Source organism: Choristoneura fumiferana, chromosome 22 (genome assembly GCF_025370935.1).
Source record: "Choristoneura fumiferana chromosome 22, NRCan_CFum_1, whole genome shotgun sequence".
In the NCBI taxonomy this organism is placed as follows: Eukaryota; Metazoa; Arthropoda; class Insecta; order Lepidoptera; family Tortricidae; genus Choristoneura; species Choristoneura fumiferana.
The window spans coordinates 5,635,483-5,659,855 of record NC_133493.1 but is presented as its reverse complement, the minus strand read 5'-3'; the positions used below and the strand labels follow the sequence as shown (position 1 = coordinate 5,659,855).

General features: G+C 37.7%; 1 protein-coding gene across 1 annotated transcript; it reads right to left on the bottom strand.

The window, feature by feature from the left end:
- Window positions 1-19,688: 19,688 nt before the first annotated feature.
- Window positions 19,689-22,980, bottom strand: LOC141440581 (attacin-like). The gene is made up of 3 exons (XM_074105143.1): window positions 22,499-22,980; window positions 21,829-22,026; window positions 19,689-20,822 (listed from the first exon to the last, which is right to left on the bottom strand). The coding sequence occupies exons 1-3, from the start codon at window positions 22,888-22,890 to the stop codon at window positions 20,615-20,617; spliced, it is 798 nt and encodes a 265-aa protein (XP_073961244.1). The 5' UTR covers window positions 22,891-22,980; the 3' UTR covers window positions 19,689-20,614.
- Window positions 22,981-24,373: the final 1,393 nt, after the last annotated feature.

The following is a 24,373-nucleotide window of genomic DNA, read 5'->3' as shown; positions in this document are numbered from 1 at the left end:
GTATTTTACTGTAATAATCCGCTATTAGGGCAGAGGACGGGTTAGTGTTATACTTAATGGCACGAAGAGCGAGAGGGGAATATGATTTTAGGTTCTACTTCAATGCCGTCTAATATACGACAAGCATTGTATAGGTTAGCTTCACGTGGTTTCATCTCCGACGTCCCACTGCTGGGCAAAGGCCTCCACTTGGAATGAAAGGGCTTGGTCCGCAGTTAACACGCGTCTCCAGTGAAGATTGAAAAGTCACACACACCCAATTAAGCTGTGTTTCAACCAGAGATCTAAAAAAATCTGAAAAAATCTGACTCCCATTACAAAATGTGCCTATTGGTTAGCCGACCGACTTACTATGGAAATGCTTTAGCATGCAGTATAAAGGCAGCGCATTATAACACAAGGAAATAAGTCTAACTCCGAACGAGCTGTAATATACATCCCATAATTACACCGAGTCTCGTTCAGAACTACAACTTCAATATTGATTATTCGCATAATGCTTGTTCGGGTGAAAGTCAATACCGTACTAGTTTCAAAGGCCAAAGTACACAGAAGAGAGACAGTACTGTAATGAAATGAAATTTATTCAAACATAAATCCATACCTACCTATTTATTAAAAATAATAAATAAATAAATAATAATAATAAAGTAAGACGTCGTCAGACTCTGTGGAGCTATGATCTTCGCAGGGCGGCTGGCAAGAGCTGGATGAGAGTGGCCGAGGATCGTGCTCAGTGGCGTGCCATGGGAGAGGCCTATGTCCAGCAGTGGACGAACATAAGCTGATGATGAAATAAATATGGATCAAATTCAATAAAATTACGAATAAATGAAATTTAAATTAATTCGAATAATTTATTTGAATTAAGCTAAACAAATGAAATGAATTAAAATAAACCAGCAGTTAAATTAGATCAACACGTTTTATAATGTACAAAATCTTTACTCATGATTGTAGTCTCATGTATTATTCGTTGCAGTATATAGAAAGAAAGAAAGAATACATTTATTCACTAACACAGAAGACACACATATACAGCAAAATTTACGCAAGTAAACCAAAATAATAATAAATTACAGAAAAACACATGAAAATAGTAAATACATACAAATATATACACAATTTTGTGTGTCCCCGCGAAAGTGAAACGATATCTGTATTATCTGTATAGCGGTCCGAGTGTCAGCTACGGTGCTGGCTGAAAATAACACTTCAGCATTATGTTAAGCCAGTATCCGATTCGCAATGGCAATGACACACTATATCTATATTCTATACATCGTGTTGTCCATTTGTAAAAATGAATTATGTGTCCTTTGATGTTGTAAGTAAATGTATTTTCTTTCATTCTTTCATTCTTCCTTTCTTTCGTTTAAGTCCTGGTTGTATTAATTATTACGGTGATGAGACTATAATAGAGAGATCTCTTACCAGGCAGTGTTATGTCTGGGGACCGAAATCCGGAGGAAGAGCGTCGGAGGTTGTATAAATGCCCAAGTTGAGATATTTCGATGGCGCGATGCAGGAGACGTTGGAATTTCTATATTGTTCCCCACATCTACCGACGCGGCTTTGGCAGCCGATTCCACGCCGATAGGTTTGGGGAGACTTTTAGGGCGGCGGTTGGTGGTGCGAAGTGTGCTGCAGTCTGTCGTCATGTGAGCGCTTGCGAGTGCCAGTTGAATCGTTGCGTGGTTCTTCAGAACCTTGTTGGCGAGTTGAGTTACCTACTTATCCTACTATAATATTATTGATGTGAAAGTTTGTGAATGAGTGAGTGAGTATGTTTGTTACTTTTTCACGCTGAAACCGCTAGACAGATTTGTATGAAATTTGGCAAAAAGATAGTTTACAACCTAGATTAAAACATAGGATAGATTTTATCCCGATATTCCCACAGGGTAGTGTTAAATCTCGAAACAACCGCTGGACTTAGATTCATGAAATTTGACATGATTGTTTTGAATGTAACGTCAACGAAAACCACAATTTAGTTTTCAGGAATTCCCACGGGAATTTTTAAAAATCCCGAAATTTCAATTCAGTTGCTGGATCTAATGATTTACGTGTGCGAAGTCGCGGGTGAACACTAGTAGTTCATATTAACGTTCATAGTTGCGGCCTTCACAAATTTCCGTACTGTATTTCCAGTCCCCCCTGTGCCCCAACTGGGAGTAACGATATCATGTAATAGTTTCACAGGATATTGAGCTTAAATTATTCAGTCATCTAGTTCCCCGAGGAAAAGTAGCAAGAGCAAGCTTGAGTTTGTGTTAAAGGAAGCAAAGTGCTCATAATTATACCGCTAGCTTTTATCAGCGGCTTTACTTGTGTGAACTATTAGATATGGGAGATAAATGCGGGAGTGTGTCTGTCTGTCTGTTACCTCTTTACGTTTGAACCGCTGAATTTGGTATGGAGATAGTTTAAGACATAGGAAAGGACATAGGTAATTCATAGCTTTTATCCCAGATTTTTTTTCAGAATGTTCTGCAACTTGTACAGTAAAACAAATTTAACCATAACCCAGGGTGGAACCTTTGTGCTACTAATACCAGGGGGGTGTCACTAGACCATTCAGCCGCCGAGCTACAAGTACATACCGGGCCTCCCCAACGTTGAGGCGATTCAGTGCGACTCAACGCGTGCGAGTGAACACGAGTTATGCGATGGACAGAGAAGCATAAAGTAGGCACGATTCTTATGCCTAAACGTCACTTTTGTACGGCAGTGAAGCTTCTGTACTTGTACTATTACTCTGTGCTAATACTAATGTCATGTTGACATCTCATACTTTTGTCAAGGAAATCATAGTGAAATTTATTATTAAAAGGTTCCATCCTGGCTTATGATTCAATTTGTTTGACCGTATATTGGCATTTCCAGGTCATCAAATGCATGGGATTATTTCAAAGTAAATTGTCATTCAGACTTCTTAATCAGGCAGAGCAGCGTCTCATTGCGACAAGGTTCCAGCGAGCGTAACTAGGAGACCTCATGACCTAACCACGAGATATGTTTATGTTACTGCCTATTACGAAACCGCTTATAGTTTATCGACTAATAGGGTGACAATGATGTATTGATTAAATGGTAAGTCGTAATTTTCAAATTCAATAAGAAATACTTGCGAACTTGCTTTCATCTTGAAATATTCGGCAAAAACACACGCACTTTATAGGTACATATGTTTTTTGCAAAGTCCTTACTCACTTCCTTGCAATATATGTTTTTCTGTAATTTTTTTTTTATTATTTTGTTTGTGTTAATTTTGCTGTATATGTGCGTCTTCTGTGTAAGTGAATAAATGTCTTCTTTCTTTCTTTCTTTCTTTCAATAAACAATTGAGTGATAAGAAATATACTCAGCGGGACAAAATTTGGCCCACGCTACGTACAAAATTACCTGTTATTGCATACGTTTGAGGGCCAGATTTTTTGCCGCTCAGTATATCTGTACTATTGAGAAATATTTGAATAAATGCTCATTTTCAGAATAATATCAAAATTTTTGTAAATTTTAATTTTCACTTCTCATGCTCGTAAAGTTCGTATTTATGCTAGATCTAGGCGACATAAAATGACTTTTTATGCTCTAGTGCATAAAATAAAATCTTCTCCTGAGACCAAGGTAATCAGGTGTCAATAGCCATAAAAAAAAAATCTATATATTTATTTTATTTTATTTAAAACCTAAAAATCAATCCAATCAATTAAAATAAAACAATAAAACTACAAAATTATATTTATATGGCAATGCATGAAAAAAAAGGTACCTAGTAAGTGAACAATGAGGGCTATCGTTTTTTGTCTCACTAGATGGCGCACTGTTGCGTGAGGTTTTTAAGTATGGCTTTCAAAATCTGTTTTTACGGGTGTGAAAACAAAGTTTAGATTAAAATCATATTTAATACACCTTAAAACCGTACCATAAAATATCGAGCATGCCACAGTGTTGCATAGTCCCCGTTTTGTTCGGAAAAATGGGAGAACAAAGTTTTCCGAAAGACAAAACTGTCTCAAAACACAGAAATTCATTGCCCCGGAACGCATATTTGCCATAATTAACTTCAGATATTGCAAAATATTCACAAAATTATTCTAATTATAAATAAACCCACGTAGCTCACCCTAAAACTATGAGATTTGACATTTCGGAGACCTCATGCTACACTAGCGCCTCTAGTGGCGAATTCATACGCGATAGCCCTCATTGTTTCCGCTGTTTTTATTTCATCTCTTCGCAATCGAAGTGAAAAGCAGTGTAAAACTCGAGCATTAAACCCATTTTCTCCTCGACGTGTCTATTCACCCTCGCCGTACCGGCTCGGGTGCCTATATGTACGCCTCGGGTAAAGTGGCTCATTTTATGCTCTATTACAATCTACTATTGTACCCTTTCATTGTGTAAATAAGATCTATCTTATCTAATAACTAAACAAATCTGCTAACATGAAAAAAAACGAGTTGTCTGTTTTGGCTATATAGTTTCGTCAACTCACTAAATTGATTCAAGGATTTCATCAAATGACTGACTTTCTCGAAGCAAATGATAAAATAGAGTGGCCATTTTAACATGCTGCGTGATTTGATCATATTGAATATATAGCGTAAGACAAGTGCTACATCATTTTGAATGCGATAAGGTAAAAGTCCGAGTGCCCACATGCTAAGCCCCAAAGATGGACCTTGCTGTCACCTTTATTGCTACTGACATGAAATCAAAGATGGCAACTATTGGGACAGTGACAAGCACCTCGTACCTTTTTATTTAATTTTTTATTTATTGCTACTGACATTTGAGTATTTCATTTATTGTACACCCAAAAGATGGCACCGGCGTCAGTTTATTTATAGAATAATAAGTTGGCGCGGTCACTTTAGCTACTGCATTATCAAATGGCTGCTACACTTTATTGCTACTGACTAAAATCAGGGACCTCGTCAGCTTTATTGGTACTGATAAAATAAAGCTGCAATATTGGGACAGTGCAGCATGTAATTAAATTAATGTTTTAACGTCTTAGAGTATTATATTGACACCCAAAGCATGGCCACCGCGTCAGTGGTATTCGATATTAAGTTCTACAGTTGGCAACTGCTAATGGCTGCTAAAAAGTTAGCCCTCGTCAGGGTACTGTTAGCGATGTGATAGTGCCCAATATTTGGATGGCTTGTAAGGTTAAGGTAGTAGAAGTAGAGTGATAGGGAAATGCATGAATCACTAATTTCACTTTAAACTCTACAAGTCAACGCACGTAAAAAGAGCCCTGAGTGGCTAGTGGAGGGGATACGTTTGCGCTGTCAAATAACAAACCAATGGCGTGACGGCCGCGCGCGCGCTCCTACGCCCCCTCCCGCACGTGCGTTGATTTGTACTCGAGTGAACTTTACTCGAGTGGAGACCGTGGATCGGCAAGCGCAGCGTAGTCCACCAACGAGATGGACGGATGACCTGGTTAATGCCGCGGGTTCACAGTGGATGCAAGCCGCTTCCTACCGAGGCAACTGGAGGTCTATGGGAGAGGCTTGTGTCCAACAGTGGACGTCCTACTATGATGATATATTATATTATATCAACTATTAATTCCAGCAGTTGAATTGAAATTTCGGGGTTTTACTGAATTCTACTAAATCTCTATAAGTATTTATAAATACGAAACATTTGTAAGTCTGTGTGTGCATAATGTTTGTTACGGTATCCGTACATTTCGCAACTTTTCATTTCGCAAACTCTAAAGCTGTACATATTTCAGGATTTATTTCAGGGAAATCGTGTAGAACCTTTTAGGTTTAGGTTAACTAACTAACTAATTTGGCTCAGGGAGACAAGAGCACGCCATCTGTCCCGATCGTGCGCAGCCTCTTGCCAGTCGTCGACTTGGAGACGTCGCAGATCCGCCTGGACACTGTCCTCCCAGCGGTACCTGGGTCGCCCAACCGGGCGGCGACCAGCCGGTCGTCCCACGTATGCTCTTTTGGCAGCCTGAAAACTGTCGTAAGACCTGTCCTTATGTATGGCTGTGAGGCCTGGACACTAACACAAAAAGAGGAATATCAACTCCTTGTAGCGGAAAGGAAGGTCTTGCTTAAGATCCTGGGACCTGTCAAGAGAGACGACGGCACGTGGAGGATCCGTAAAAACAGAGAGATCCAGGAGCTGGTGGCTGAACCCAACATCATCGGCGTAACAAAATCACACAGATTTCGCTGGTTCGGCCACCTACTACGAATGGGAGGTTTAGGTTAGTTTTATAAAAATCTTGAAATATTTACAGTTTCAGAAATATTAAATAGTTGCGAAATGAAAAGTTGCGAAATGAATCAGGTTGCCAAACGTTAGTTGCGAAACATTAGTGAACCATTTGTTACACCTTCACGCTAAAGCTGCTGAACAGATTTGGTATGTAGGTAGAATGGACGTCTGGAATAACACATAGGGTACTTCTTATCCCGATTTCCTTGGGATGGAGATAAAATCGTATAATCTCAAACTGATTAGAGTCGTGAAATTCGACACGGGTTTTCTTTAACGTAAAACAGTCCATAATTGACCCCTATCTCACCTGAGTGCAGATAAGTCTAAAGATGCGCCTTACTGGTTCAGTACCAGCCTATTCATTCTAGCCTTGAAGAGCCCTAGATTGTATTTATCCCCCCTGCCGATAGACTTAAGGCGCACTAAATCCTTGCCTATCTTCAAGTCTATGCTTAGGGAGCACTATCTGTCGTCTTGCCTGTGAATGTTATAACTGTTAGTTTATTTATGTTAGTAGATACATAACAATAGACGTATAGATAGGTATCTATTTGGATTTGTTGTATATGTGTGTGTATATTTAGATTTATAATAAGATATGTAGTCTACAAAATTTCACAAATCTGTGTGTATTGTATAAATGGTTATGTATTTTTGATATTGCTGTAATGTAATGTAAATTCACCACCTGCTAAAATTTATTCCTTACTTCTCCATCCATTCCATTGTAAAGGTTGCCTGGAAGAGAACGCTCTGAAGTGATAAGGTCGCCTATTGCTTACCTCAGAAAGTAGAGACTTTTGCACAGAGGTGCATATACCTGTTTTCTGTAGTTATGTGTTGGTATGCAATAAAGAGTTATTGTATTGTATCGTATCCGGAAATACAGTCAATGGGAGCGAATTCCATTCCTTAGCAGTTCGAATTACGAAAGATGAAGCAAACCGTATTATTGTGCAACGTTAATGAAATTCATTCCCATGAGAATTTTTGAGAAACCCCATAATTTTATTGATAACTTACGCGTGCAAAGCCAGTATAGGCTTGTTCTAACACAGAATTTGATAGATGCAGTGTTATTCTGAAACTCATTTGTGACAGGCGCTCTGTAAAAAGCTGCCAGTAGTGCTTATTAAACTCCTTAACTATCATCGTCTGTGCTGGAAAACTTTTACTATTAAAGTAAATAACTTCAAAGGGAGCATACGGGCGTGTTTTACGTTTTTAACGGCAACTGTTTCATATATATCGCTCAGCTTTACTCATTTATTAGTAGATAAGTACATTGTGTCCAGGAATTACCTACGAATGAGAGTCTATTAGAAGCCCGAAGTCGGAGACTGGCTTTCATGACTCAATTTCGTTGTTTCATGAGTCGAGTTCGTAATTCTAATACCACTAGAATGTTTTTCATCACATTTATGAATAAAATTGTATATTTGTTACACAATTGATTTTAGAGAAGCTTGGTAAATAAGTCGTCTCGTGATCATGGCGCATGCAACTGTGCCGAAATATCGAGCTTCTCTGAAATCAAAGTACGTGGAACTAAACCCGAATTAATCATAAAATAGTTTTTTTTTTTTTATTCAACTGAATGGCAAACGAGCAAGTGGGTCTCCTGATGATAAGAGATCACCACCGCCCATAGACACCTGCAACACCAGGGGGATTGCAGATGCGTTACCAACCTAGAGGCCTAAGATGGAATACCTCAAGTGCCAGTAATTTCATCGGCTGTCTTACTCTCCATGCCGAAACACAACAGTGCAAGCACTGCTGTTTCACGGTAAGATTAGCGAGCAAGATGGTGGTAGCAATCCGGGCGGACCTTGCACAAGGTCCTACCACCTGCAAATAAAATAGGTAATGACCGCGATAGTCTAAAAAAATATTAGCCCCCCAAGTAGGGTGTCCAAGCTGGCAAGGGCGGCTGCTGCTCAGCTCAAGAGCTACACGCACTGTAGTACATACGAGTACATCTAACTCATTAAGCCCTTAGGCGTAATACACAAAAAAGGCATTGCTCCCAGAGGAAGGGCTACAGATTAGTCCGAAACATGTCTAGCTAAACTCGATGTAAGATTTTAGTTATTCGGTTTGCTTTCATTAAGTTAAGATAATGCACTGCTATAACCATACTAAATCTTTGTAATTAATACTCAGTAGGTACTTGAAGTTAAACGGAGTTTTAAAGTAATTCTCGAGTCCAGGTACTGCGTTGGACATTGAGATAATTACTTATGTTTACCCGACTACGGCAAAGCAAAAGGAGAATTATTTTATAAAAGTTTGAACGGCTGGCGGAGAAGAGTTCATCCGTAGTTTTTTGTGAGAAAGAATGGTTTAAGTCATAAGCGTTAACAGGTTAACCAAGACCAACTTACGGCTTTTTTTTACTTTGTCTAGCATCCGTATCGTTATCGTCATAAACATCCTGTCTTTAACCGACTTCAAAAAAGAAGGAGGTTCTCTATTCGGTCGGTAAGTCGGTAAAAGCTAAATCAAAAAACCCAGGCTGAAATATGCGCAAAGACAGGCATACAGGGATTATATACATTTATTGCAAATGTGTTCAGACTGGATATAGTTATTTGCTATAGAATTCTTTGGTCTGATGTATGTGGAGTTGGGTGTGAAATGTAAGTATGAGTGAGTGTACTAAACTATGTCAAAAATGTGTCGTCACATCGCGTCAAAAATCTCATATCTTTAAACAATCATCATCATCATCAGCCAGAAGACAGTGACTATGTACCACGTGCCCTTATCCGACGAATATTAAAAACAAAAATCCCTAAGTATTTTTTTGACATTATTAACGCATTGGCTGTATTTTTTAATTGATAAATGAATAAAAAATTATGGCCATATTTATGAATTCGAATATATTTTGAATATATCCTTCTCCTCCTGTTTCTCTCTATTCTATAATTCATCAAAATTCGCAAATAGTTGAATGGAGCTTATGACTTGTGCCAGTACTTATGAATAGCGAAGCGCAAGCGAAGTTGGTGGTTTTTTTTTAGTAAAGACAGGCAGCTCTACTCGACTCAAGACTCACGCTTCGACCCTCTCACATCAGCAACAGATGATTTGTAATTATTGGCAAACTGAGATTAGAAGACAATACAAAAGTAACGTTAGCAGAACATTACCTATAATAAATAAATAAATGAATAAATATCTTGGGACACTTGACACCCATTGACCTAGTCCCAAACTAAGCAAAGCTTGTAGTATGGATACTAGGCAACGGATAAACATACTTATATAGATAAATGCCTACTTAAATAAATATTAAATATCCAAGAATATCTGCCCTGGCCGGGAACTGAACCCGGGACCTCAAGCTTCGTAGTCAGGTTCTCTAACCACTTGGCCATCCGGTCGTGAATGAATAAATATATCCTTGTCAGAATACCTAAAGCTATTGCACGCACATATAAAAATGTTGCCGTAGGTACTATTTTTTTTAAAAGTTTGGTGTATATAAAGTCGCGTGTATGCATTTCATATGTCTTTACATTTATAAAAAGTGGTTAAATAATGGAATTTATATGCAACATTGCTGGACAGTTTAGTACTCCAATATACATTTTGTTTTTTATTTCTGTTTGACCGTCTACAATGTACTTCGCTTTCTGATATGTACCTACACTCAGCTGCAATAATGTCCGTCACAGCGACACGTGCAAAAATATTTGACATGTCTATAGGTAGAGTCATTCACGATGACGCGTGCCATGTTTCTTATTACAATGTCATTAATGTCTAATTTTGACAAAATCACGCGTCTTCGTGGATGGCACTAGGTATACCGGTCCTAGAAATACAGGCGTACCTATCAGATGTTTAAGCATGCCTTGCTGTTTTGGATATCGCTGTTGGTGATTGTATTGATTAGATTTACTTAAATAGGCTTTTAGGTGGGGAATGGCCGCGGTGACCCATCTGTAGCATTATTATCAAAGAGCGGAATTTCTCATAACAAAAATCAAACGTCATAGGAATTGAACATAAGTTTTATCGACTATCGATAAATATTTCAGTAATTAATAAAACAGGAAATAGTAGGTACTTTTAAAATAGCGCTTTTAAAGTTAGTTACAATTAAAATATGAAGAACTTGAGCTGCTTTAAATTAACTTTATGCATGTACATTTAGAGCAGTATATCGTTGAAGAATCTTCATTGTAAATAAGTAAGGGATGTTTTTTAATCCATTTGTCAATCGTTTTTCTTTTAGGATTAACCATTTTAATAACACGGGAATGACTAAGAAAAACTCAAGCGACATAAATATCATAATATGTGACGTTGACGCGATTTATTTTATTTTAATATGGAAATGAAAGTCGCTTATCAAAGAGGTCAAATGTTAAAGAATATTGTTACAAGGCGATAACAAGAAGAGTCGATTCGATAACATCGATAACTGGAATAGTCGATAAAACTTATGTAAAATCCCTTTGATGTTTGATTTTTGCTATGAGAAATTCCACTCCATGATTATTATAGTCCTATTGTATTGTAACCCAGGAAGGCATGCACTCGTAAAGAACCGTCTCTGAAAATAACTATAAATGTTATTGATATGTTTGGGATTAAATCTTATCATCCGCACACAGCTACTATATTTAAGTATTAGTAGGTATTATTATTATAGTGATAATCAAATGAAACCGCACTTTCAGTTTATTTCTTTCTTTATGCTTTATTAGCCGTTACCCGCGACTCCGTCTGCGTAGAATTTGGTTATCGCTATCATGCGGGAACTATACAATTTTCCTAAAAACTATCCTATGACTCAAACTATGTTTATCGAATTTAATCTAAATCGGTTCTGCGGTTTAGACGTGATGACGTAACAAACAAATAAACAGACACACAGGCTTACAAACTTTCGCATTTACAATATTAGTGGGATACTGTTTTTAAACCACACATTATGAATCGAATGTCCTTTTAAGGGTTCGATACCAAAAGGGAGCCAACGAAACTCTATTATAGGCATACATTGTCAGTCCGTCTATCACTATCTTTTGAACTATGTATAAGGGCGAAGGGGAATCCCCCTTATAAACATTTAGAAACAAACGACGAAGGGCTACGGATTAGCCCGAAACATGTCGAGCTAGACTCGATTTAAGACGTGAGTTATCCGGGTCAATATATTTAGAAATATTTAGAAACATTTTTAACAATTTGAGTCAACAAGATATTTATACTGTATTTTTTTTAAACTATAGCTCCATACGCTTGGCTGTAAAACTTGTGTGACAGACGGACAGACGAATGGACACACGTCTGTTAACCCTTCGGGTACGAGTAAAAATGATATTTTTACAAAACTTATTCATATTTCTAAACACCCAAAAACTTGTTTCTCCCCTTATTTTTACCGTGCCCAGCTGTATTTTAAAGTTAATAAAGTCTAAAGAGAAGTTAATTTAAGTGTTGCCCGTTAAAGCGCGCTAATGCCCCAGTTAAAACAAACTTGTCCGTCCCCAAGTGTTGCCAACTCTGCCGATAAATCTCTTGGCACAGTTTTCGGATGTTTTGTCATGAATCCTGCCTGTATCCCCCGGGAAAGCTATGTAAAAGCTAGGCAGGGGGGCTATTACGAAATTCGAAAATCGAAGTTCGTATCGTTCCGTCCCTCTCACTCTCGTATTAAATAATATCAGCGTCAGCGGGACGGCAAGATACGAAGTCCGAATTTTGCACTTCGTAGTGTATATGGCCAGAACTTAGCCTATTCCTTCTAAACCTCACCGACTGCTGTCGGTCCGTGCTGTCTTCAAATTTCGTAAGAGAATGACTTTCTTTATATCACCAAAAACAATACATTAGCAGCGGAGCGGAGCGTTCTAACACAGGCTTTTTAGCCTAAAGGGACGCCCCAGGTACTGTAAATCTACTTACTTATAAATATGAAATAAAGATATTTTGATATTTTAATATTTTTTGATATTACAATGACTGCTCCAAAAAATCTTTCATAATTATTTTAACGTTTGTCAATTGTGATTGTTTCTCTATTTTTGTATAATAAAGAGTTCACAAAACACACACACACACACATGAAAACACGTTTGTTGCATGATGTAGCTATAATAAGGTCGCGGGTGCGCAAAGAGATTGTTTAGGTATAATTCATTGATGTAGACCTCCGCAAAGTAAAGCCTTATACAATAAATTATATAAATTACCAGTTTTTGGACACGACTTCGTCCGCGCGGAATTCGGTTATAGCGTGCTGTTCTCTCGGGAACTGTGCATTTTTCCGGGATAAAAAGATAGCCTATGTCACTCTCTGGCCCATAAACTATCTCTATGCCAAAAATCACATCAATCCGTTGCTCCGTTGCGGCGTGAAAGAAAGAGTAACATACAAACACACACACTTTCACATTTATAATATTAGTAAGTATGGATGGCAACGCTGGTTTAACCTCCTGTGGGGCTGCTACGAAATTTGAAAATCGAAGTTCGTATCGTACCGTCTCTCTCACTCTCGTATGAAATAATATTAGTGCCAGGGGGACGGTACGATACGAATTTCGATTTTTGAATTTCGTAGTAGCCCTACTGTTTCGTCTATGTCAGGGATTCTCAAAGTGGGGTACGCGAACCCCTAAGGGTTCGCTATTCGACGGTAGGGGGTTCACGACAAGGTTTACTTGATGGTGACTGCAAGACTGGCAAGATGATAAAGATTGGTTTTTGGAGTATATTTGTATTTTTTATTTCAACTCCAAATTTGTTACTTATTTGTTTGTTATTTGTTGTTGTTTGTTTCAGTTTGTATTTTCGTTGGCAAGATGATTCTTACCTATACTTGTTACTTTATTGAAATAAATAATATACATTATATTATGATGACAATTGAAATATAAATAAACTTAGTTTCTCCAACAGCCAATTTTATTACTATCTTTGGGGGGGTTGGGGTAGGGGTTCGCTGTCGTCTAGAAACTATGACAGGGGTACGTGGAGCCATAAGTTTGAGAAACCCTGGTCTATGTGAACCTACAGCCCCAAAATAATAAGAGTAGAGGCTAATAAATAACTTTTAATACAGTTGTTGATCGAAGTAATATTGAGTTACGGCTGAGTCTGAGCAAGTGTAATCCAGTTTGTGCACTCCTGCCGAACTATCCCGAGTCACTATTTGATTTGATTCCTGCGTTAGTCTTTTGGGACTGGAAGGGTTGAGATTAATTGAATAGACTGATTACACGAACTACAACAATAATACTGCTGTTTCGCTGACGCTTAATTAGATTTATTCAATTTTCGATTTTTTTTCGCAATTTTTTAGCACCAGTTCGAACAAAACAAACGGAGACGGCATCACAGATATCTGTCACATAAAATTTATCAATGAATGGTGATAAAGCCTTTAACCTACAAAATCGTACCATTAACAAAACATCTCTAAATACGAAACACGCACACAAGTACGATGTACGAAAAATTCCTACAAATAAAAGCTACCTACAGCATTCGATTTATTTTATTAGACCCAAATTAGTAGCTTAACTTGCTCCTAGCTATTTCGTTTGTAAAATGTTTTTCTCAATGCAGATTCATTAATAATTCAGTTTTTTTAAGTGCCCATTAAAACCATTAACCGAGAGCACAGAGACGTCTTTTAGCGTAAGTAATGGTATTTATTGAATACTGTTAGGTTTTGTGAAGGCGAGTTGTCCATTAAAAGCGAGTAGAGGTACCTGGGTATAATTTATTTTTTGGCTTTGATTCGTGGCAGTTAAAAATGTAAAGCAATAACATCGGGGGGTTACACGTATACGTAAAACACACATTTACATACACGTCTCGTTGTGTTCCTAATCCTGGCCCTATTACTACGAAGTGCAAAATTCGATCTTCATATCTTGCCGTCCCACTAACGCTTATACTATTTAATACGAGAGTGAGAGGGACAGTATGATACCAAATTCGATTTTAGAATTTTATGGTAGGCCCACTGTCCCGAAACAGTCGAGTCCCAGCGCAGCCACGATTGACACTAAGCGAAGATCTGGACTCTAAGATGGAGCACTCTTGCCCCGAATCTATGCCCATTCACCCTAGATTTGAAGACGGCCAGATTGTAGCGATAATAAAAGATGAGCGAAAACGCTTTGCGCGAATTTTAGTGATGTTGACAAAAGGAGTGAAGGCCCCGTCTACTTCTGGTTGACTTTGGAAAGAAAGGAGCTGGTGGAATAAGACCGTGTACCTAGTCCGACGCACAATCTCCGAAACGTAATCTGTAGAAAACTGACAGATAGCCACTCTACTGCGGTGGCGAAGGCTCTGGTGATGATTTTTTTATTACCTACTAAAATCGTTGCATAATATTGGCTACGGGCCGCAGTTTGATAAACACTGCGCTGTACTATCAGTGCTATCACTGTGTATCAGCCTTGTAAATAGGCACTTTACCAGAGAAATTTAAACGAAGCCCGCTGTAATTCGGGTTTGTTTTTAATTGGGATTCACAATAAATAAGAGAATCGTGTTATTTTATAAGATATTTCAATATACTTAAAGCAAAATATCTCGTAAATTATTAGTTGAGTTTGCTCCGTAATACTTTAAAAGTTTTAAAACCATCAAAAAAGATATCTTAGAGAATCAATAAATTTTATAATAATAAGTTTCGTACAAATTTCATTTTAAATAAAAGGTAATTTTTTGCTGACTGTTCCTTTTATCAACTATATTTTAATTGTCATCCTAACTATCTATATAATGTACTAAATCTCATACCAATCCGCTTCATTTGATTGATTACATTGAATAGATAAAAAAAGCTCCAATGAATAAAAGTAAATAAAACAATTGTCTAATGTAGCCTATATTGTATGTCCAAGATTAAGTGATCTACTACATACTAAGTTTAATATAAAAGACTGATAAAAACCAACATACATTCATAAACTTCCGCATTTATACTAATATGATTCTATAATAGATGGATTGTACGCAACTTTCAAAAAGTAAAAAGTCGACGGTTATATTGTGACAGAACGCTTTGTTGGCTTCGTTTTTTTCAGGAAAAAATCAATCACTATCAGATGTGCCCGAAACCATTGAAAGAAGTATTAATAACACTAATGCTTCCTTTTTCTCGTTCTTTTTGGGATGTTTTAAGTAAATTAAGGCGGCAAACGGAAAAATTGAAGGTTTCTTAAGAGGAATTTAGAAGGAAATTGCGGAGGGATATAGGGTTTATAATAAGTATTCCAATACGGCGTTCGTGAACAACAATATGGCGGGGATATAAAAAAATATATTTTGCACTATAACGATATGGGGAATCAAATAACTAAAAGTTAATAATTAGCCGGTTCTAAAATTATATGCGTGCTAAATAATAACTTAAAAACCCGACTGATAAAAAAAAAGAATATAACAAATCCAGTTAAAAATCAAAAATTCTGTTAAGTAATTTTTTTCAACAGTCGGCAGTCATTATATTCAATTTTTTTTAAATTTTTTCATGATTTTTTCTGTTACATTTATCCCGTAAAATTGCGTAGTTCCCGCTGGATAACGATAAATCTCTTTGCGGACGAATTCGTCTGTAACAGTTAGGTTTGTATAAAAATGTAATTCGAAAACTGTTCGTTGAAACGGAATATCCGATTTACTCGTATCCTTGTGGTGAGTTTACCATATATTTAACATATTTTATACATAGCTTAGGTTATGTAAATAGAATCAAAGGGCAAAGGAAAGCTTCTGGCAATCCTTTTAAATATATCTTTAGAAGGGTGGGGCTCCTGTTGTAAAGTAAATAGAAAATATATTCTTGACTCTAGTACTAATCGTTTTGCAGGTGCATGATGATTAGATACTTTTATTGACTGACAGGTGCCGATGTCCTTAAAAAGATGCCAGATAGCGTTTGATTTACAGCTCTGTAAATCCTTAAAAAATGGATATTCTTCAAGAAATGTTGCGAAGTATTCGTTTATACTGTGACCGCGGGAACTACACAATTATTGCGGGATAAAAAGTACCTTATGTCCTTTACATGGCGTCAAACTATCTCCGTACCACATCACGATCGGTGAAGTACTTAAAGCGTAACAAATAAGCAATTTTTTTTTGGTCCTCTGTTACCAACCATGCACGATAGCATCGTTTGTGCGACACGTATATGTTAACATGCAGATATCGCCTTCCCCACTTCACACAAAAAAAATTCAGTTTGTCACATATAAATTCTGAAAAACTCACAAGTGCGAGCTCAAATTCGACTCGGGACATTCCACTTGAGAAGCTGTAGGTTAATCCGTAATATTTTAAGTTTTCCTTTTCAGACGAGATTAGCTTGAAAAGATCCTTTTTAGGGATAAATTCGCCTCTGTACTCTTTCTATTTTGTTGTTTTTTTTCTGTATTATTTTTGTGTTTTACGTACAAAAAGGTGTTTATAAAAAGCCGTGGTGGTCCAGTGGTTTGACCTATCGCCTCTCAAACAGAGGGTCGTGGGTTCAAACCCCGGCTCGCACCTATGAAATTTTCGAAATTCATGTGCGGATTACATTTAAAATTAACCACGAGCTTTGCGGTGAAGGAAAACATCGTGAGGAAACCTGCACAAACCTGCGGAGCAATTCAATGGTGCGTGTGAAGTTTCCAATCCGCACTGGGCCCGCGGGATACTATGGCCCAATCCCTCTTGTTCTGAGAGGAGGCCTGTGCCCAGCAGTGGGCCGTATATAGGCTGGGATGATGAAAGTGTTTATATACTTGCATACATTAATCGATCAGGCTAGCACGGCTTAAAACAAAACGTAGCACTCCGCCGAAACTCATGCCCCGCCTTTACCCTCCCTGATATTTTTTACGTCTCGCGTCTGATTTCAGAAAACGTCACTTGAGATCAAAATAAATAGTACCCTCGCGAGACGCGAACCTTTCGGACCTTTTTGCCGATTTCAATAGAGCTCGCTTCATCCGCTCAGGGCTGCCGCTAGCGGATGAAAATGTTAAACAGATCTGCGTGGAATATTTAATAGAATCGAATTTCAATAAGTCTTCGTTGGAAATATCGTTTTTTATAAAAGTGGAGGTATCAAGCTGATATTAATACCGAATGGCTGACGCGAAATCTGTATATTATGTACAGTCAAATAAATTGAATCGCGTACCAGCGTGGAACCTTTGTGCTACTGCTGTCATTTCGAGATTACATAAATCTGCCAAAGAAATCATAGCGAAATTGATTATGAAAAGGGCCCACCCTGGTACGCGATTCAGTTTCCTTGACTGTACCTATTAAGTGTTTTTAATGCTAAATAAAATGAATCATTAAACCATTAAATACTCGATTCTGCTACCCCGTGAAGTAGTGAGAAATTAAATTTCATCAACGCAATAAACATATAAAGTTAAAAAAAATAAGTTTTCATAGAAATCGCCGTGGCAGATATGGCAGAAGTACATGTTTTGGCCACATTAAGCCCGTTTTTGGCCAGTTGACATTTGCAGTCATATAAAAAGTTATAGTATTAAAATAATATGTTTAGTGAGTTTTCATAAGTTTATACTGAAACGAATAAAGTTATGATTTATTACTATAAATTTATTTCAAACGTATATTTAAACAATAAATGGCCATAAACGGTACAGTGGCCACAAAAGGTACTTCTGCCCTAAATCGAAAAACCTTTTGAGTACTTTCGGCTGTCCTAGAAACTTGACATTTGGTCAAGGTAGCTCTTACTCGTATTTGTCTTACCAAAAATATTAAAAAAGTCTATATTCTTCATTTTATTCCGTCTTTGTATGTCAGTGATCATCTAAAATGACCCCATATTGGGTACATTTTACTTCGGAGACGGGCTTTGTTAACACATGGATATCATAGGTACCCACAAATTAGTACGGAACCCTCGGCGTGCAAGTCCAACTCGAATTTGGCCGGGTTTTGCTTTGCTTCCTGTCTTTGATTATCATAAGGATAAGACATTTGGTAGCTTAAATAAAATTCAGTGCAGACACAAAAATGTCAGAATTATTTACATAATTGAAATGAAAATACATCAACGTCATATTTACCGCTAATATCCCAATGATGTAAATGGACTTGGCAATTTGACTTGTTTGGAAGCGAAATAATACTTTGTTGCTTTAATTGTTTGTGACAAATAAAAACGAACAAAAATGTTAATTGCTCGTAAACGTAAGCCCTAGATTTAGGGGAACTCCGTCATCTATGAACTGATTTTTTTGTTTGTCTCGGAGGTATAGGTACTTATTTGGTCCAATTGGAAAGTACAATCAAGTGTAAAAATATGAACTTATTCAAAGTTCAAAAATAAGTACCACAGACTCTTATTCCGACGCAATAAGGCCGTAGGAACATATTTTTGAGTGGTTCGAATAGATACTTATTTTTGCACTTGACTGTACCTACTATCTAATAAAGGTAAGGTTTTTAGACAACAAACAAGATTTTTTACTGACTGCAGGACGTTTCCTGACTCTTTTTCACGTACCTACTACTGGACCGACTTTACTGGATTAATGTAAACAGGGTCTTATGAATAAGGGACTTAGTCGTCCAATTACCCTAACTTGCCAGATTTCTAGCTGGACATCGGAAATTTCTCGGCGTCCGATCAAAGCCGGATTATCCGGACTGGCAACCCTGACCACTCAAGTTTACGTAACAACCCAATCCTTACGTCCTACGTAATATGGGTTAAATTCGAATACACGCTTACTAGGGTAAACCGTTCGAAAAACTGTCTCGGCTTTTCTTGTGGGCTTTATCGCACGTAAAAGGTATTTTATTTAGTGCGATATAGTTTAACCGCTAACCAGTATAAGTATACCCCTAACGTCCTGAACTTATGTCGGTTTTGTGGTACTAATTTTATGGGTTGGTTTCGTACGAGGGGTCTGACTTGACTGGTTGAAATTGGGAAGTATTTTTATGCTCTTTTATATGACGGAAGTATCAATGTTTTTCTTTGTGTTTGAATGTGCTGGTGAAGCATAATCTTATCAGTGACGGTCTGTTACCTTTTTCTTATAGGTTTTGTATATATTTTTATGTACTTGTAAACGTCGTGATAAATAGTACGAAGGGAGCTTCATCTTTATTAAAAGTAAAGGAAAGAAAATATTTCGTTTTATGAAATACCGAAAAAAGCCGTAGCGTTGGAGTGATCTATGGTCTCTCAGGGATAAAAAAAGTCATTTATAGTAGTACTATTCTCATTAATAGGATTAATGTGTTTTATGTACATAAAGAGTTATACAATATAATTTGATAGGATAGGAGAGGACGATATTAATATTTATATTAATTAATAATATGTCTTGTACAATTTCGTAAATCGAGCATCAGTAATTAATTCAGATTTTCTTGCTTCAGAAATTTAAACTACAAAATTATGAGGCAGATAATCTTTATTCTTATAAATACAAATTCAGATTATTCGCTAGAAACATTAGTCTCACTTACATTGTTGGAAAATATTTCTAAAGAAGGATACAGTCATGTGCAAAAATAGTTGAGCGGTTGTGACGGTTAAAATGACATTATACACGGTCTTTATTATCTTGGCAGTAGTCGTTGTAATATTTTGCGCCTCATAACCTTCCCTTCATACTTTTGCTGATGACTGTACAAATAAAAATATTGGTACATGGCAACTTTACCTCCTGCTTTAAAATAACTAAAGCAATTATAATTGTTACTTAAAAATAATATTGTAATCAACTAATCATAATAGTAGAATTAAAATCAAGCATTGTAATTACATCAAGAAGTGAACGTGGTCAAAGCACTTCGCTTCGTCTTTTAAAATGTGAACTTCTGGAATTCACTTCCGTTGTCTGCTTATCCGAAAAAGTTCAATAGGACTTGAAGAGTGAATAGGCTGTTACTGAACATGAAAATCTTTGGCCTCATCTGGACTTATCACCACGTAGCTCAATCGTATAGTCAGTTCTAAATATAAAAAAAACTCCGAAGGTAACGTCACATACATAGGTACGGTGTTTTGTCTGTGACGGGCCGGTCCTGATACTATGTCGGAATGGTGACGGAGTTTGTGATATGCTTCACCTCTGGGGGCTGGTCATTCTGCAGAAGAAGACAACCGTTGGAGTAAACGAGTTCAAACGTAGTGTAGGATACCTTTCAGCCAGGTGAAGCGACGATTTCCGAAAGACTGCTAGTAGAAGCTGGATGCGTGGAGCCGAGGGCACAATGCGCTCACTGAGAGAGGCATAAGTCCAGCGGTGGACTGATGGACGCTGATAGCGATTATGGTGGATGGGAACCTTAAAGAGTGAATCCAGCAGTTTCATCTCTAGAAATAGCGGGTGAAGCTCAAACCACCCTGCGGCCTCCAGTTGTGGTTGAAGGCGGGGAAGGGCGACTGTGACTTGGTGAAGCCAGCGTTCAGGTCCACCGAGGAGGTCGGGCTGCGGAACACGTTCAGGTTGCCCATCGCCGAGTAGTCTGTCTTGCGGAGCAGGTCCGTGTGCGCCATGCCGAGGGAAGCACCCACTTTGTCCCTGGAAGAGAAACAGAGTTTGTTTAACTATAAAAAGCCCGATGAAGCACCTTTGATCGTACAACTAATATTAGAAATACTTAATAATATTTGAATGTATTATGTGTGTTACTCTTTCACACTAAAACTGCTTCCATGGTTACGTCCGTCCAGCCGTGGAGTTTTTTGAATCAGTTTTGTCATCCTACTTATATCCCACTATCCCACTAATATTATAAATGCGAAAGTCTGTTTGTTTGTTACTTCATTACGACTACACCGCTGAACCGATTTAGATGAAATTAGATTGGATTCGTTTTAGATGATCGAATTCTACACGGCCAGAGTCGCGGGTAACGGCTAGTAAGAAATAAATATAAACAATTAAATATTTTTCTGTATAAAATCACTTTAGAATAGACTGTAAGATGAGTGTTTTAAGGCCTAATTACGTACAGTTGCATACAATATTTTATCTATATCCCTATATTAAATCCTCTATCATGTGTTCAAGGACCATTAAGAATGACCTGCATTAACGAGAAATAGGTAGGTATGTCTGCCCCACGAGCTGCGCCCGCGACGACGTGCTGCTGCAGATTTCTGTATCGTAATGACCATTACGATACAGCCGTGTTCATAATAGAACCCAATGTCTTAATGCTCGTCATTACCTATGGTTTTTGAACGCATAATTGAGGATTTACTATATGGGTGTAGATAAATTTCTTTCCTGTATAAAATTAATTTAGAATAGACTGTCTACACGGCCGGAGTCGCGGGTAACGGTTAGTAAAAAAATAAGTTCTGTATAAAATTACTTTAGATTAGATTGTAAGACTGATTTAAAATAAACCATTAGGAAATTTTATAAAAACTATGCCAATATTCACGTGAACGAAAGGGGCACCTTCCTTCGATTTTTTTTTTGACATAAAGCTCTCGCTCCTAACACTTTGCCAACGTAATATTTGAATGACCGCCCTAATAAATATTTGCCTTCAAACATGGTAGGGTTAGAAACCTACCTGAAGGAGTAGTCCAGGCTGCCACCTCGGGTGTTAAAGTTGGGCAGATTGGGGATGTTAGGCATGGTCCTGGTGACGAACGCGTTGGCGCCCAACTTGTGGTTCTCCGTGTTGACAAGGCCGAGTCTTCCGGCGGCGGTCAGCTGGTTGCCCAGGCCTGGGACGTGCTGGCCGGTGAGACTCATCTGATGGCCGTGACTAAAAAAAAGTTTTGCTATAAAGTTGTCTATGTTTATGTCTAATATTAGCGTTCTCTCTATCTCTACTTCCGGCCAATTTAATGGTGAACTTGGGCCGAAAAACTACGTTATTATATATATCTCTTATCTTTTCTAATATAAGTATATAAAATTCTCGAACGACCGATTTTTTTTCTATATATTCGGTAGGTCTACGCGAATGGAGTCGCGGGCAGCAGCTAGTTTAGTCATAATGCGAACATAGTTTGGATGACAATGCAAAATAAAATATACATTCAGAAAAGCAAGTCTGTTAAAAAAAGTTTTTTTTTACAAATATCTATCACTATAATTTATGATTCGCTTTTACTTCTTTTTATACGTATTATTATTTATAATGCACAGGCAGCTTATAGCTGATATGCGTGCATATCATTGTTCACTTGTGTATCTTACAACTATTTTATTTTCATCTAACTGTAGCTACTTACATATTGTCTAAAGCCAGTCCGCCGCCAGCGGCGCCATACCCCGGCCCAGCCTTGATCCCCGCATCCCTGTACCCAGCTGCCGACTGGATCCCCGAAGCGGATCCCACCGCACTCAGCACGTTGCTCTCCCCGCGTACCAGGGGCACTTTCAGATTCAAATTTGTGCTCCCATCAGGGTTCGTACTCATGCTGCCGAGTTGACGACGGACTCTGTTTAAGTAAGCTGGGTGAACGGACTCGTAGCGATGGTCTGTGAGGGCGTCTTCGAAGTCATCTTGGTCGATGTTGGTGACATCTATGAGATAAGGTTGTAGTTTTAAGTCTTCTAAGTAGACGGAGCGAGCGTGCGCGGTCGCGAGGAGCGCTAGAGCGAAGAACTGGATGGTCAGCATGGTTGAGAATGGCGGAGAGTGATCGAGATTTTAAAGAATAGTTTCGATTGAGGACGCGATGCGTATAGCTGACTTGGAGCAACTGTGTGAAACTGTGATGTTAGCTACTTTAGACGTGTTTATATATGAAGCGGGGGCGATAAGCGTACGCGTCGGGATTCCCTGGACCCCCGGATGCAGACACAGTTTACTCGCTCATATATTAAGTGTTCCTGTAATAATGATGTTGTTTCCGTACAAAATTACTTTCTCAAAACTTTTACTTAACTTTGCAATGCTCGTTTGCAAGTATGTGGTTGTATAAATTGTCTTTCAACCTTGTAAATTGAATTTCAAAATGTATTTAGTTTTTTGGTAAAAGAAAACATCGCTAGGAATTCAGGCGCATTCGTGTGGTCAAATTCAATTCAATTCAACTGAACGGCTCAAGCCCTCTCAGAATGAGAAGAGGCCTGTGCCCTACAGTCGGACGTATAATAGACCGAGATGATGATGTAGATGAACGGAAATTCTATAAGTAATACACTCATCATCAACATTTGTATTCAATTTCGAACTTAAACCCGGAACCTCTAGCTTCATAACCAAGGGCGCTAACCACTGGGATATCAGGTCGTCTGGTATGTACTTTATTATCATGAATCCATATATGACGGAACCCGTATTGTTTTCAAGGATTACATAGAAATGTTTGCTAAGGTCGAAACATATACGTACAATAAATACCATAGCTTCTTACTGATAGGTATTATAATTGCGAAAGTGAGTACTTGGTGAATTGCATTTTTTTTACATACTTAAGGGTTTTAGTTAAGAAAACTTAATTGATTCCTTTGTGTTAAAGTTAGTCATACAAACTACATGGGTAACTTTCGTAACACAAAGGGATTTTACATACTTAAGGGTTTTAGTTAAGAAAACTTAATTGATTCCTTTGTGTTAAAGTTAGTCATACAAACTACATGGGTAACTTTCGTAACACAAATTAATCAATTAAGTTTTCTTAGCTAAAGCCCTTAACTATGTATGTACAATTTTTTTGCAGTTCACCCACCTGTGTTTGTTTACTTAAAGTACTCAACCGATTGTTATGAAATTTGGTATGAAGATAGTTTGTGATCTTGAACCGGACATAGGATAGTTTTTATTCCAAAGAAATATTATAGTCCTCCGAGCGTGCGATAAACAAATTATTCGCAAACCAAGTCGTATGAAACGGTTAGTAATATTATAGACATGTTTGTCTGTTTTCCCTTCACGCTTAAATCGCTGAACCAATTTAGAAAAATTGAGTATTGAGACAGTTTGACACCCTGGGAAGAACATATGATAGTATTTTATTTATTCCAATCACAAAATTGGATCAAATTTAACTTGCAAAATTGAAACAAAAGATAGATCGAAAGTTAAGTAAACTTGGCTATATATATAAATATGTATATAGTGGTCCATCACGCTCAGTTAGATATGTGTAATATACACA